The sequence below is a fragment of the Polyodon spathula genome, chromosome 33 (genome assembly GCF_017654505.1).
Source record: "Polyodon spathula isolate WHYD16114869_AA chromosome 33, ASM1765450v1, whole genome shotgun sequence".
In the NCBI taxonomy this organism is placed as follows: domain Eukaryota; kingdom Metazoa; phylum Chordata; class Actinopteri; order Acipenseriformes; family Polyodontidae; genus Polyodon; species Polyodon spathula.
Genome location: NC_054566.1, coordinates 2,000,660 through 2,017,250, shown reverse-complemented (window position 1 = coordinate 2,017,250; position 16,591 = coordinate 2,000,660). Strand labels below are relative to the sequence as shown.

General features: G+C 38.8%; 1 protein-coding gene across 1 annotated transcript in view; it reads right to left on the bottom strand.

The window, feature by feature from the left end:
- Positions 1-219: 219 nt before the first annotated feature.
- LOC121303593 (nuclear receptor subfamily 6 group A member 1) overlaps positions 220-16,591 on the bottom strand; it is a 35,733-nt gene continuing 19,361 nt past the window's right edge. The window contains exons 3-9 of the mRNA XM_041234383.1: positions 12,240-12,295; positions 10,363-10,520; positions 9,629-9,859; positions 7,030-7,284; positions 2,395-2,516; positions 1,673-1,825; positions 220-308 (exon numbers count right to left, since the gene is read on the bottom strand). Of these exons, the coding sequence (XP_041090317.1) occupies positions 220-308; positions 1,673-1,825; positions 2,395-2,516; positions 7,030-7,284; positions 9,629-9,859; positions 10,363-10,520; positions 12,240-12,295 (1,064 nt within the window). The remainder of the gene's footprint in view (positions 309-1,672; positions 1,826-2,394; positions 2,517-7,029; positions 7,285-9,628; positions 9,860-10,362; positions 10,521-12,239; positions 12,296-16,591) is intronic.

Here is a 16,591-nt window from a genome sequence, read left to right as displayed (position 1 = left end):
ATTTTTTTTGTACAGAAGCATGTGCACTGTGTTGAAGATCATACATTCAGCTCTGTCGTGAAATAAATATATAAGAACAAAAGTAAAAAATAGCTGCTTGTCACATTCCTGGGGAGTCCCCCGTCCTCCCACCTTCAAGGTTAATCTCGGTGGTCCTTTCGTGTGAGTTCCCTGCTGGAGACAACACTGTAAGGCAGAGGAACTGGAGGCCTGTCCTCTTCATTCTTTGTTAATGCTGGACTTGCAGGAGTGCAGAACGGCTTTGAACAGGAGAGGCAGCTGCTCCAGGGGAACAGTCACCATTTTTCCTAAGGAGAGAAACACACAGAATTAGCAACTGAGCTGACAAAAGTTACACACACTAAAGGACAACCTGCAAAGAAACATTAAAGGATATCACTGCCTAACGAACATGAAAATGTACTAGTCAGATTGTTGGCCCACATGGCAATAAAATTACAAAACAGGGACAAGCAATAATAGGGACGAGATTACAGGGGTTTTTTGGCAGTAATAGTGTTCCGCTGAATGACTTCATTAAGTTAATTTTTCGGTGCTTATTTTTAGATATTTTCAAGTTATAGGTAAATCGTTTTTTTTTTGTTTGTTTTTTTTTTTTTTTTTTCCTGGGGCTTTCACTTGTTACACATTGTATGAAAATATTGTTTTCAGTTACTTTTGTTTTTTTTCTGTCACAATATGTATAGTAATCGACAGTACTTGCACATTTTTCAATTGTACCTTCTTTCCTTTGCTGTCTTCCACAGCTAAATCCTTATGGGCATATTCAGTTAAAACAAAAATTCAGAAGCCCTACTTATAATTAAAGAAGTCAGTGTACTTATAATAAAGAAGTCAGTGTATTTTTTTTTTTTTTATTTATATTTTTAAGTTATATGAATATATTCATAAAACATTAAAAATACAATTTCTAAACATTACTTTAAACAGTGCTTTGAAAGTGTAAATTAATTCTAACCCTCTCTAAAATGTTACAAAAGGTACAGTATTAGCTTTTTATATGCTCCTTGATAGCCTGTGTATGGATTCTTTTGAATATCCCAGATAATTAAATCTATGAGTGCGCTTTAAACCCCCTGCTGCTTGTGGGGTTTTGTGTTTTTTATTTTTTTTTTATTTAGAAGTCGCCAATTGATTCTCCCAATTTGAAATATCCAATTGTATTTCAGGCTCAGCTCACCGTTAGCACACCTGCGCTGACTCAGAAGCAGTGAAGATGAACATATGCTGTCCTCCAAAATGTGTGCTGTCAGCTGACTGCTTCTTTTCACTCTGCAGGCCCGCCATGCAGCCAACCCAGAGGACAATGCAGCTCTGGGCAGCTTACAGGCAAGCCCGCAGGCGCCCAGACAGTCTACAGGGGTCGGTGATATGTGGTGAGCTGAGAACGCCCTGGCTGACCTAAGCCCTCCCGCCCCGGGCAGCACTTGGCCAATTGTGCACAGCCCCCTGGGAGCTCCCGTCCACGGTCAGCAGTGGAATAGCCTGGACTCGAACCAGCGACCTCCAGGCTATCCTGGAGTGCAAATGGAGCGCCTTTACCAGATGCACCACTCAGGAGTCCTGCTTGAGTTTAGTTTGAGCAGTGAGGGGAAGCTTGAATGCAGTCAGTGCTGTTGCTCCCCACCCTCAGCACCACTGCTCTCATTACCTGCAATGTAGCGGATCTCAGGCAGACACATCATGAGCTCTGGGAAGCGCTTGGGCTGGTGCGGATACCTGAACTCCGTGCAGTCCTGGCACACATACCAGTAACGCTTGTTCAACTGCTCCAACTGGGACACATTCGTGAGGCCTCGGATATCTGCTTAGAGACGTCAAACCATTGCTTTAATTAGCATGTAACATCACAAACGCTATCATGGTATATCATTTACTAACAGTACTGTTGAGTTTGCATCACTGGGATTTAGAGCTTAGGGAAGCATTACTCCCCTGTTTCTGCATCACTTTACATGTATTCAAAGTGTGTTAATCTGCCACCTTTTAGTGAGAAAGATCTTTCACAGCAATTCCTTTGCAGTTCTGCTCAAGCGGCATTTAGACCCATATTCCCTGACACTACAATGGAAAGTATAAGTGAATGAGATAGGCAATCTTAAACACCCCCACTGTAACTATATTTTTATCAATTAATACATGTCTCTGTATGTTTGTACAACCAAAAAGGAAAGCATATATTTTATAAATCAGAACAGCACAGTTGCATTTTGCTTAATTCATCAGTGCGGCATTTGCAGCTTCCCTGTTTGAGGTGCTGGTTTGCAAGGTGTGTGTAATAGAGCACCTCAGTAGAAAGACAGGGGTGTTCCTATAGAGTGGTATCTATACACTGGACTGGATCTATCTATACACTATGAATCCCTTCATTACCTTGATTAAGGAAATTAATGGCCTTCATGCAGGCATACTCTTCATTGCTGACCTTCAGCTGATTGAATTTCCGAAAGAGGTATATCAAACGCTCCATCACCTCAATGCCATCCTCGCTAAACCTAAACAAAGAAAAACCATTAACAAAAACAGGCATATCAAACACTGCATCACCTCCATGCCACCCTCGCTAAACCTAAACAAAGAAAAACCATTAACAAAAACAGGCATATCAAACACTGCATCACCTCCATGCCACCCTCGCTAAACCTAAACAAAGAAAAACCATTAACAAAAACAGGCATATCAAACACTGCATCACCTCCATGCCACCCTCGCTAAACCTAAACTATTAACAAAAATGTTTAAATTGGAAAACTCATATTGCCCTTTTTGGTGTTTTGCTACTCCCTATACAACATTAAAACACAGTGTACTTAGACCCCCTTAAAATAAGTGTTTAATCCCTTATTAACACTTAAAAGAAAATACAATATAAGTTATTGGTGTAGCTGTATTAAGATCTGCAGCTATGTTTAAAGGAAAGGTATTTGGGATAGTCTTATACACTGCAGGTGCAAAGCTGCAAGGACAGTCCTTGTAATGAACCAAGTGGAGACTCAGTCTGCAATAATAAATTCAACCTAATTGAAGGAATGAGTTACTTTTAAAAATTCATAAAGTATCTGTCCAATTTTCATGTCTTTCTTTTCTCATGTCTTCCTCCCTTCCATTCAACAAAGCAGGTCTGTTCATTTCACCCCAGACCTCACTCCTCCACACCTCCTCTCTACGTGGTGTTAAACAGCTCCAGCCCTACAACTGCAACACAGTATTCCACATGAGGGAGAAAGCTGCATTGGAAAAACAGGGGCCCCCTTTTTATCACAGCTGAAAGGAAAATAAAGCTAGCAATGTTACTGAATTAGTCTGAAACAACGCAGGTGGTTAATTTAAGTACTCCAAAGTCAAACTAAATGCATATTTTTAAAACACCTCTAAATGACCGGTTTTCAATTGTATTGTAAAGTGGCTAGGTTTTTATTTTGTAATAGGTTCATTTAATCTGTGCTGTCCTGGCTGCCTATGGGGTCCCTAAAACCATTTGACTTGTTTTTAGGTTGTATTCAGTTAGAAATTCAGTATTTATTTTCAGTGCAAAATGCTCAAAAGCTCACATAACAGCCCTGTCTTAAATGCATTTCAAATAAGACTTTAGTAGTACTTACAGTAGTAATCAGAAAAAGCATACTGGACAGTTTCCCACTATATGAAGCAATGCAGCATTAAATCATCCATTCTTTCCAAACATACAGATTAGCTGGAGAAACAGAAGCCATAAATCTGATATAATATTAGGGGCAGAGGATGAAAAAAAAGATAATTCAGATATAATTTACCAAGAAAGAAAACACTGATCTAATAATTCCAAATGTATGTACATTTTAAAAGACAGCGATTGTCCTTGTTCCTGATACTGATGTTATATTAAACTTATCCTGTTTCCAGTTTCTCCCTTGTACAATGCCACCAGTGTAAAGGCTTTTAAAGATATAGGACCCTGTTCAGCCAAAGGAACATTTTCAGACAGGAATAAAAACAACCATTTACCTGCTCTCTCTGAAACAAAGGTTTTTTTTTATTCCTATTTGAAAATGTGAAATTTTGCCTTTGCTTTGATTAAAATATATTATAATCATATTAAATACTGATAGGTACTTTTCTGTGCTTATCTTTGTTTTGTGCTTGTTTCACTATTTCTTGGATGTAATGTTTTGCATTTTTTTAGTGGTGTTTTGGTCTAGCTTTCACCCACTCCTTCCTGCAAAATAACAAGCCCAGCTGTTCTCCTCAGAGAATAGTTCCTTACGGCCACTTACTTGTAATCAGCGGGCCCTCATAATCGCAAAAGTAAGAAAATGAAGGAGCACTTGCACGGGTTCAAATATTTGTATAAAAGTATCGGATTCTAGCCAATCACTTTGAAAGGACTATGCGAGGCTAGGGGTGTATGATAAACGCTGGGTGAAGATTGGATGAAATTAAGTCAGTTATAGTGCACACCATGTAGAGTTTGACAGGCAGAGTCCAATGGACACAGATAAAATTATACAAAACTGTGAAAGCTCACGTGACAATGACACTAGAGGTGTGTTTCTGTCAAAAAGCAGCATTACAGTTACCGCTAGCTGTTCAAATGGCCCTTCCAGTTGGACATATGGGCATAACTGCTATATCACTGTAACATAGACAAACATATACAATATTGTATAATGAAAGCTTCAGAAGCATATGTACAATAGAAAACTTTTTTTTTTTTCTTGATACCAGTATTTCTGAAAACGCTTTATGAAAACTTTTGTAATTCTGTACAGTAACTGCAGTTGTGTCCTCCAACTCCAAGATTGGTATTCATTTTAAACAACATGACATTCAATTAAAACTACAGATATTTGTTTTTAAATCACACGATTGAAGGAGAATAAATTCCATGCTTCTTTTTTCTGCACGGATTTCTGATTGCTTGAGGTAAATTACCTTTCAACTACAGTAGAACCCGTCACATCTGACTGGTTCCAGGGGTCCAGCAGATATGTAAAAATAGCCTCAGTGAAAGTTGTTATATTACATTGCAGTTGCTTTATTAACATCGGTGCATTATAAACGGCACATCAGTGTATCTAAAACAGCACAGCACGTATAGCACACAAAATAAATCAGAGACAATAACTGCGAAACAAAGCACTGCAATACAGGATCTGGCCATTTACAAAAGAGCACTACAAAAACAGTTCTTACTGTGATTTCACAGTCTACACAGAAGTAATCCGTCAGGTTTTTTGGGGTGTTTTTTTGCAACGTGCGTGTTAACCTGAGACTTAAAACAACAAGAAAGCATGCACACGAACCCAAACTGGCTTTGGAGGTTGGAGAGAAAATCTTGTTTTAGCTTTTCAAATGGTACAGAATATATTAACCCCTTGTTTTCTTTTATTTAACAGGGTTAAACTGGCCAGGTATGGGAAGTGACAGCATGTAAAAAGTGAAACTGAAATCCCAAACCCAGTCTTTTTTTTTTTTTTTTTTATCATCAGCTGAATTTATACTGTCCTGCTAAGAACTGAATTTACTGTTTTAGACCCATAATACCGTGTCAGTACCATTCAGTTGGTAGCAGAATACGTAAATGACATGTGCCGGAGGTCCGTTGGTTAATAGAGGGTATTGTATAGTACAGGACCGGATATGACAGGTTCTACTGTCGTTTGGTATGGTGGGGAAAACAGAGGCAATTCAGACTGGCCCCACCCAATCCTCAAGGTTCTGAGGATGAAAATGTATTGACTTTGCAAGAGCAGGGAAGTGTTTTAACGTTTTAATGTTCACACTGCATCCACAAAGCAGGGCAATCCATCGGAGTAATGGAAAACGTGTATGCAACGACAGTAAACATGCAGACCTTGAAATACTCCCTTTAACTTTGTTCTTAATAACTGGGTGGTTTATTTTGGTTCCATCGTTCAGCATGAAGATTGTTGGTTTTGCACTTTTTTGTCTTAAACTCTCCGTTTAAATGGATCCCGATAACTTTAAGTAAACAAATCAATTAAAATAGAACTGGATACTGTAGGACACAAATATAACAAGGTTTGTGACTTTGCTTTAAATGAGGAATGACGTGTATGATCATTAAAAGTGGACTACAACTTGTTTACATTGGGCAGCGATATGTACATGTGTATTTATTCATAACCATGCCCAAATGATTGCTATAAATACTCTTAATTTTATGAGAAGAGTGACAGCTCAGATAGCGAGGGTCAAAAAGGGCATCTGATAATGCTGTTTCCTGAACATTACATCTTCCACAGTGCTCTAGAATATGAACTGGTGAAACCAAATCCATCTTTCCTGAGCACATGATCACCACTGAATGATGTGGTGCTCCCCTGATAGTGCGTTTCAGTGTCATGGCCAATGCAGTCATTATTCTGAGTCAACACGAAGCAGGAGGTCCTGATGAAAAAGCAGTTTTGCATCGTAAATGAATGTGAAGGGGATAATGCACGCCATTCGTTCACCCCAAAGAAATACAAAACAAACTGACATGAGCCTGCGATAAGCAAAACAGCATACTGTATATCATTAGATTTGTATCATGTCATAAGTCATTGCTGAAGATTAGGCAATTGCAAACATAGAAGACGTTTTCCAATGAAAGTGCCATTGCTCGAAGGTGCATTATTAATCACCACTACTAAGACTGGAGTTTTAAAGTCTCGTTTTCTAATTCAACGTGAAACACGCACTTAATACATAAATTAAGAAACTGTGTTTTTGTTATAAATATTGTCTCAAAGCTGTATTTAGTAATTTAAAGAGCAATCAAAGATTTTTCTTGTAACCTTGCAATCATCATGTTATAAAACTGAGGTACAGTGTTTGGACATTGAGAAAGATGTTTGTCCTTGTATTGATTCTGTTTCTGAACTCCATTTGAATTGCTCGTGCTTACCTGTGCAGATCAGAGGAGGAGGGGGGGGTGTATTTGAATTGCTCATGCTTACCTGTGCAGCTCAAAGGAGGGGTGTGTGTGTGTGTGTGTGTGTGTGTATTTGAATTGCTCATGCTTACCTGTGCAGCTCGTCGTCGGAGGGCGTGTATTTGGAAGTGATGACGCCCAGGTCTCCAAAGATCTGTGTGCTGTACACTGTGAGGCAGGACAACAGCAGCAGCTCCTGCCACGTGGAGCTCAATAGGCACGTGTAGTCTTTGATTGACAGATCGCAGAAAAAGGGCAGCTTCTTGATCCAGGCGATCTGCCTGAAAAGCAGCTCATCCGCCAGCCGGCACAGCAAGGCGAAGAGCTCAGCCTGCGTCACTTTGTAGCTGCGACATGGAGAATGCATATTACAAAATGGCAGAAAGTGCTTGATTAGTGGATAGCTTCTTGTACTGTCTATTACTTTACCTAGATACCTTGTACCTAGATTACTTTGTTGGAAGTACAAAACACAGAATGCTGCTGGTACTTTGAGCTAGATTCTCAAAGCTTGTTAAAGGAAATACACACCCAATATCAATCAATCAAACAATCAATCGTTACTTTACATAGCGCCTTTCATGGTGGACCACCATCACAAAACATTTTACAAGATGCAGTAATGCTAAACCAGAAATAAACAATTCAGATATTTAACTAAAGCACTGTAACAGTGTTTCTTGCTTGTTTAAGAATTGTACTGACGTTTGTCCTTTCAGAAATATATTTTTGAGTAAAAGCTTTGAGAATCTGTCAATGTTTGTATTATGATAAAGCAGAAAAAAGGGTAAATGTACTATATAGAAATGTATATTCTATGTTGCCATGGAAACATAAAACTATATTGAAAATATATCCTTGTAATCTTCATGTACATATCCAGGTACATGCTAACAATACAAATAGAACAATATGGGTCAGAATATATCATTGTGATTTGCATTACCCTGTAGAATTAACTAATTTTGCTTCATAAAGTCGAACAAAACCTGCCGAATAATGTTACATTAATATATAGAATTACATACCGTTTTGTAGTTTTCTGTATACTTAACGAATAAAATTGACAAATGTGACATTTTGAAATTTAACATATATGGAATACTGTACTACTATTATGTCTTTTGGTAGACTTTTGCAATATCATTTTTTAGTTTCTTTGATTACATGATGTTAAATAAAAGATTTTGTCATGCTGTATGTCTCTTGGCAGTGATGCACGAGTGGCTCCATGCTTGGGCCACACAGGTATGCTATACCATTGTGGGATAATTAGGGCTGTCAATTAATCACACTTCTGCGATTAATGTGTACATTTTTTTTAGATACATTTTTTTAAAATTACATTTATTAACTTCTGTCTTGACCCTCTCAGCATACCTTAATTCATTCCCAGAGGCACTATTTTAATATACTCGAGTGCATGCAGCACAGTAAGGGCGCTTTCTATTTTAATATACTCGAGTGCATGCAGCGCAGTAAGGGCGTTTTCTATTTTAATATACCAGAGTGCATGCAGCGCAGTAAGGGCACTTTCTATTTTAATATACCCGAGTGCATGCAGCGCAGTAAGGGCACTTTCTATTTTAATTCAGGATCGCTGCAAGCCTGTGACACAAGCTGCATCATGTCAGTTCGATACAGGGTGTCCTATGTGAAAGCAGCCCTGTAAGTATTTCAGTTAGATGCTGGCATTCAGTCCATGTTCATGTTGGGAGTGACATTCCTGTATAAAGCATGTTTGTGATAACGAGGATTCCTGTACATGTCTGTGCTGCTCCATCATGAGATTATGTATTTATTATTTATCTGTACGTTATAATATGTGTATTACTAACTGGGCTATTTTCAGTGGGACATACTTTTTTTTTTTTAATGGCAATGAAAAATAGTTTATGAGTATGTGAGTATAATGGATACCCTTTTAAAGGAACCTGATAATATACAGTTTAATTTGAAATGCTGTAAGGGGAGTAACAGACTGACTGTTGTGATTGAGCACTTGGTTCAAACAGTTTAACAGAAAACGCTGGAGTTTTTTCTGTATAATTCTGTGTAAATAAATATAAAACCATAAAGAGGGGCCAACAATATGAATCCAGAAATAAGAAAACAGTGTTTTTATGATGGGCTGTTTTTTTGGATGATGATGACAATAGAAATAATAATAACAGTAATAAAACACATTTGAGTGAGATGGATGCAGTAATTGTTTTTAATCGCTTGACAGCCCTTTGATAATATATTCTGAGCCATACATTATTCTATTTATATAACCCTAATCTACCCAAAATGTAAATGTAAAGGTTCCAAACGCTTGAATTCATTAACACAAAAAATACTGGCATTTTCTTTTAAGTTTGCAATTTCATTCCTGCTTAGATGACTATTTTCTATTATAAAGTGACATGCCAATGTAAGAACCACAGTGTTACCTGGGCTGTCTCAGGAGTTGTGATCACGTAATCACTTTGGCAACACAAAAAGCATACTTTGAAGTATAAAATAAGAGCTAAAAAATGCTAGTACTAATGGACACTGACACACACACAACATACAATAACTTCAGAATCACCTTGAGAATACAAAACAACTGCAGAATCATATCTGTCGCAATTACATATTTCTTCATTTTAACACTTTGTATCAGTGCTATGCAACTGTGGGCAAACTAAACACAATAGGACTTACCCATCTTCTATCAGCATCGGTGTGCAGAGAGGCTCCAGGTCTTCAGACGCCACTAACTGAGTGACCAGAGATTGGGACTGAGGGTCCAGGCTGCGTGACTGCTGGGGCAGCAGGCCAGACTGTGCAGCGTAGCTCAAAAGGTGCGGCAGGTACTGGTAGTGCGAGGACACAGGCATCCCAATGTACTGGTCCCTGAGTGCACTGGTGTATCCATTCAGCTCCACTGACCTACTGGAAAAGGCAAGTCCACACATGTTAGATTCTAGCCACCACTATATCACTTCATCGTACACAAACTTAGCTTCATACTAATAAACCACTTGGTTCACAATTGTTGACAGGGTTCTCTTATACATGGTTTCGAAAAGCTGACTGGTGCTAAAACCACACTTTAGTATGAATTTTACCCCCGTGCCAACTTTTTATTTTCTTTGTATTTAGTGCCATTCAGTTCTCTCAAGTGAGTCTGCTGTATTATGTATTGGATTTGTTATGGGGGCTAGACTGAAAGCACTGACCCTGAGCTGGTTTCAGTTCCTCCAGGGTCCTCTAGGCCTGCTGAATTAGCCCCCTGCACTTTTCACTGGATTCGGCCCTATATCTAAATTGAAGCTTAACATCACTGTGAAGAGACGCGAGTTATTTGTGAACTGTACGTGTGCATATTGGTTAAGGGTGCTGAGCAGGGAAAGGGCCGCAGGCTTTAGCTCGGAACACCTCAGTGCGACTCCCACCTTGATGATAGAGTGGAAACAGGTGACGGCTGGTTGCCCTCGGAAACCCCATTGCCTGGGGAGCTGTGATCACTGTCTCCATTATTACTCCAGGGTATGCTGGCCTCCTCCTCAAATTCTTGCCCAGTCATAATTCTCTCAATCTCTTCGTCTGTTATCTGCAAAACACAAAGGAGTCCAATTCAAGCCTGCTTCCTCCCCTTCTCTCAGGAGTAATTAAATTAAACAGGAAAAATCAAACTGGTGATGGACAGCACTAGGAAGAACCGCCTAAGGTGTGTATTTTTCATCTGGTCATCAACATCATACTCCGACGACTGAACACTGTACACATTTGTATTATATTAAATATAATTCCAGTCTACTAATTGCAGATAATCTAATTGTAAATCACATTCCCAAGTGCAGCAGTAAATATTTGCAAGCCTTTTATTATGTGTTTTTCGCATATGAAATAAATTCCACTAACAATACATACTTTGTATATTGCAAAAGGTCACCAACATTTCTGCAGCAAAATAGGTTTTATGGGTGTGATTTGCCAAATATTTTGGTTGCAAATATTGATGGCTTTACAGTAGTTAATAACAAATATTAACACTGCTGTCACTATACACTGATAGAGACACACTGTATGTAGCAAAAACTACTAATAGCTCTGTATACAATAAGTAACTCAAAATCTTTAAAGTACATTTTGAGACCCTGTCACTGGTTCAGCTACACTGCTGCTCTGATGAACAGCTGAGCTGATTGGTAGGTCCTGTTGGCTGGGAGGTGTGCCCGGGAAGCTTGAGCCTGTTTAGAAGCAGCAGAGTGAAAGCCTGCTGTGCTTACATCAAGGAGGAGAGCGTCCACTTTATGGAGAGAACTACTAGATAAAACCCTTCCGCTCCAAAACGGTGCTCATGAAGGCAGTGCCCAGCCGAGCTGTCAGAAAGAGGCCAGAGTCGCCAGGACGACGCCAGGACTTCACTAGGTCAGTTTCGGGGATTTGATCCCAAACTAAAAAGGTTTTCTAGTGTAGTAAGTTACTGGAGCAGGATGTCTCTTTTAGTGAAGTAAACTTTTATTTTTAGCTTTGTTTTGTTTTCTTTATTAAGTCCGGTGCTAGGATTACCATTGTTGGTACCCTAGCATCGGGCCTGTGTGGCATGTCAGCACCCAGTGCTCTGTGTCTGATTCAGTGTTATTCAGCGACAACCCAGTAGGTAACATCACCCTGTTACAGACCCCTTTCAATCCAGTTAGTAACCTGCGTTCACCTAAACAGAGTAGATTATATGAACCAGATAAAGAATATATACCCTTGGTCAGAGGGCAAGCCTTGTGCTCTGTAGTAATGTAACATACAAATGAAAAAGATTGCAAATATGTTTTCCATTTTGAAATGGAGTTGTTGTACTGTATTATCTGGCTTTTATAAGATACATACTGATGACTCAGCACATACATCAAAGGGACATTTAGTGAGCGGTTCACTTTCAATGCATTAGAGGCTGTCGTGTACAAACAAGTCACATGTTTCTTTAGTGTTTTCAGAATACAATGCTATTTAGACAAAAAGAAAATAAATGCTTTTGCCACTGGATTGTAGCTTCCACCCCAGTCAGCGCCACAAAGAACAACAAAACCTGTTTTATCTTGTGAAGTGACTGTCCCTGAAACATCTCTACTGGTTCCTACACGTTTATTCCATAGGGATGGGTCTCGGACAGGGGGGTATTTGTATCTGCCGCAGATAGGATCATTAAAATAGACTCCATTCACTGAGTTACATTTTTCAAATGAATTTCACCACGCACCAGGAGTGGCCACTGATGGGTGAAGTGTTATTTAACGTGGTCACAGCGAGGTTGACAACATGTAAAAGTTACCTGGACAGGCCCAATGCTTTTGTTTCTACCGCCTGGCATCCCATCTTCCCTGATTGCTGCAAAATAAAAAGGGAACAGGTAAGACAAGTTCCATAAGCACTTCTGATATTAAGCTCTGAACCAATTTCTGAAATTCTGTAATAGCAGCCTGCCAATGATTCTTTTATAATTTAATATGAATGTTAGTTCTATTTGCTGGGTATTATTTATTAGACAGCAATGTAGGGTAAAAATACTTTATTATTATTATTTTTTTTTAAATTTGTAACCCTGTTCAACAAACCATTATTCAGAAACAAAGATGATGGCTCCTTCTTGTACTTAGTATCTTATATAGGGCACTATAATACTTCTGCTTGTGAGAGCCTGGGTCCCTCTAGTGTTGATCAGAGTGAACGCTCTACACAGAGCAATTCTCACTGCACTGTAGTCACTCCAGAGGGGAGGGCTGGAGCAGGAGGTGATTACTTGAGCAAGGCCACATTCAGATGAGATAAGGACACAATAAACATTGTCTTCAAATGTATAATGTATATTAACAGGAACTGTCTTCCATGGTGTACCCCTAAGAGTACTGAGGTATACCAAGGTTAAAGAATAATGTAGGAAAGCACAGACAATCAAGGTAACAAACAGGAAAGGAAAGGAAAGGAAAGCATAAGGGAAGACTACTGAAACCTATGGTAACAATATATGTTATACAAAATAACTGTGAAAATTGAAACTGGTAAACTTTTATGTGGAATCAAGTTAAAATATGTTGGTCTGTAGTCAAGGTTAGGTGTTTTTCAGTTGAACAATTGAGAAGCTTCACAGAAAGACTACCCTGCTAACGTCAAGGAATGAATACGTTTGAGTGTCTTCTACTAAAAAAGAATTACGAATGGGCAAATACAGGAGTGACATTCACAACCCAGGGACTTAACAGGCAAAGCAGCTGCCAATGAAAGACAGACAGGTACAGGGGGAAACAGCGGCACAGCGCTCACACCAAGCAAACACCCGGCCTGAAGTACACAGGCAGCCCTCTCTCCAGTCCAGGCAGGGGTAGCTGCGACTCACAGCAACAGCAGATCTTGTCGCCGTGGGTGATGGACGAGACAGCGCAAACACAGGCAGGCAAGGACAGTGGTGTAGCTTGTAGCTCAATGCAGGATACCACCCAGGTAAGTGGTGGACAGGCAAGATATACGAACTAACCCTCCCTGAATGTTATTAAAATAAATAATCAATCACCAAAAAACGAACTACTAGTACTTAAAAGCAGGACAGAGTAAGATAAGATAATAAAACTTCCATACATAAACAAAAGCGTTAAAAGAATAAAAAAGTATCACTGATCTCACTGCCTCACATCAGCTGTAACAGGAACAGATGTTTACTGAAAAGTTTTTCTTCCCCAATCTCGCCCCTCCGTTAACAGGATCAGTAAGCAATCAGCGCAGTGCACAAATAAACTAGATGCTGATAAAAGCCTGGTGTATTACAAAAATACATTTAAAAAAAGGAAAAGTCAAAAAATAATAAAGACAAACATGCATTTAAAAAAGCCTTTTAATAACTTTTGAGCCATTTAACGGATTTGTCTGTAATCCGGTATGCACAGTCCATTGGGGAGATCTCTTGATGTGGAAAGTAGCGCTCCAGTTGCTTGTGCGGTTTCTGAGATACAGATAGTGAAAAAACGCAAAAAAAAAAACTGATATTTTTTGCAATTTATTTTCCCTTCGCCATGGCGGTTTGGATTTTAAACTGAATGTTTTAAAGTGCTCCCATTCCCCCTATCCATGTTACTATGAATGGTAATGCTGGCCCATCACCCCTTCCTCTCTTGTAAAAGACACTATTATGCCATTGAACATCTGCAATTCCATACAAGAAAGTTATGCTAGGACATAGATTCATATTACAGCATTATTGGTAGTCCTCCTGTCATGCACCTGTGTCTCATGATTTTACCATACATATACACTTCCCCTCATGTTGCCCTGCATGCAGTTCACCACACCCCACCCAACAAATGGACGCACATGAAACGTGGATGCCACACTAGATCATGGCAGTGGAATTCATCGAGGTATAGTGTGATGTTGGTGCCACTATAAAGCATCCATCTCCTACTAAACCTGCATAAGCAGCGACCAGATATACACGACCCCCCAACACACTGGCGTAGCAGTAGACCTCATACACCTGGTGTATCATGATGGATGTCGCTTGTGTTATCTGCAGAGTTGTGTGTTGTTCATCTTAACTGATGTTGGATGTCAGTGGTTGCTTGTGTTGCCTTGCCCCTGCCACTGCTTATAAGGGGGTGGGAAGGAATGCATTTCCCTACTTTTGTCATTTTGCAAAATAAAATGTATATATATATATATATATATATATATATATATATATATATATATATATATATATATATATATATATATATATACACACACACACACACACACACACAGTTGCAGACAAAAGTATTTGGGCAGTTGAAAAAATGAGAACACCCACAAAGAAAGCGATTTCTATCATTTCTAACTGTTCTATTAAAAGATATACATTAGAGATTTGGCTTTATAATAAAACTAAAAATTTTTACATAACATGTATGAAATGAAAAATATCATGCAAAAACTCATTTCATACTTTGACGAAAGTATTTGGGCAATCAACATATTTCGGATGAAACCCATTCGTTGCTAATTATTCACAATTACCATGATTAAAAATCAACACCTGATGATAATTATAGAACAAACACATAAGCATCAAGTGCTGAAAAATAAATTGGTAATTTAAGCAACAAAAATGGTTAAAATCTCAAGATGTCAGCGATACAACTAATTGAAAAAGGAGAAACTACCAGAAAAATAGCAGAAAGTCTCTGTTTACCAAAAAGCACTGTGTGGGCTATTATTGACAAACACAGAACATGAACTACTGCAACTAGCTCCAGGTGTGGAAGACCAAGAAAGAGTTCTGCAAAATCTGGAAGAAGAGTCATTCAAGTAGCCTGGTACAGTCTTCGGATTACTGCAAAAGATTTGACACAAGAATTAAGAGAAGATGCTCAAGAAATTCACAAGCGAACAATTCACCTTCAGACGAATGTCCATGGGTGAAAACCAAGATGCAAAAATTTGTTAAAAACAATACACAAAAGAAAGCGATTAGAGTTTTCCATCGAATACACCAAGAATCCTGATGATTTCTTCAAATAAATTTATGGTCAGACAAATCCAAAGTAGAACTTTTTTCACCAAGAAAGCAACAATCTGTTTGGAGGAATAGAGGATAAGAACTTAAAGGAAAAATTCATCATTCCCAGTGTTAAACATGGTGGGGGTTGTGTGATGGGATGGGCTTGTTGTTCTTCCTCAGGCACTGGCAACCTTTGTATTGTAGAAGGATCAATGAATGCTGCAAAATATCAATACATTTTGCACTCTCCTTTGTTACCCTGTGCTAGAAGGGTTTTGGACGGAAGTTTGTATTCCAGCAGGATAATGATCCTCAGCATTCTGCAAAGTATAAAAGGAATTTGTGGAGAGAAAAAAAGGAAGATTACAGTTATGGAGGCCATCTCAGTCCCCAGACTTGAATCCCATCGAGATGTTGTTGGTTGACTTGAAGGCTGCTGTTGCAAAAAGAAAACCAAAGTCGATTGCAGAACTGAAAGCTGTATGTGTCGAAGAATGGGCAAAAATATCTCTGGAAAGATACCAGGAACTGGTTTCCAAACACAAAAAAAAGACTGCAAGCTATAAAGGAAGCAAAGGGTGGGCACACACAATACTAATGTAAGGGCGCCCAAATACTTTCGTCAAAGAATGAAATTAGTTTTTGCATGTTATTTTTCATTGTATGCATGTTATGTCATAATGTGTTGTTTTATTATAAAGCAAAATCTCTAATGTATATATTTCAATAGAACAATTAGAAATTACAGAAATGACTTTGTGTTTTTTCTCTTCTTTTTTTTCCCATTGGTATATTTGACTAGTCTACTGGTCTGCAGTTTCGAGTGGTGTTATCTGTATACAGGCAAGCACTTTGTGGAATATCTTCCACTGGTAGGACAAAGAAAGCTGGGATACAAACCCACAGTCTCCCATTTCTCATAGCCCCAATCTCCCCCACACATGCCTCCCTGATTTAGGATTTATTTATCTTACAATGTGTTGAAGGTATTATTAGTGAACAGCAGAGGGCACTCAATCACTTCTACAGAACATTCTACCTCAAATTTAACAATACTGCACATGCCTAATAATCTAAACACACAACCTGTAATTAGTACAGTGCAATGTGAGAATCTGGTTTTACTCAGGGCTTGGTTTTTAAAACTTTCCTTA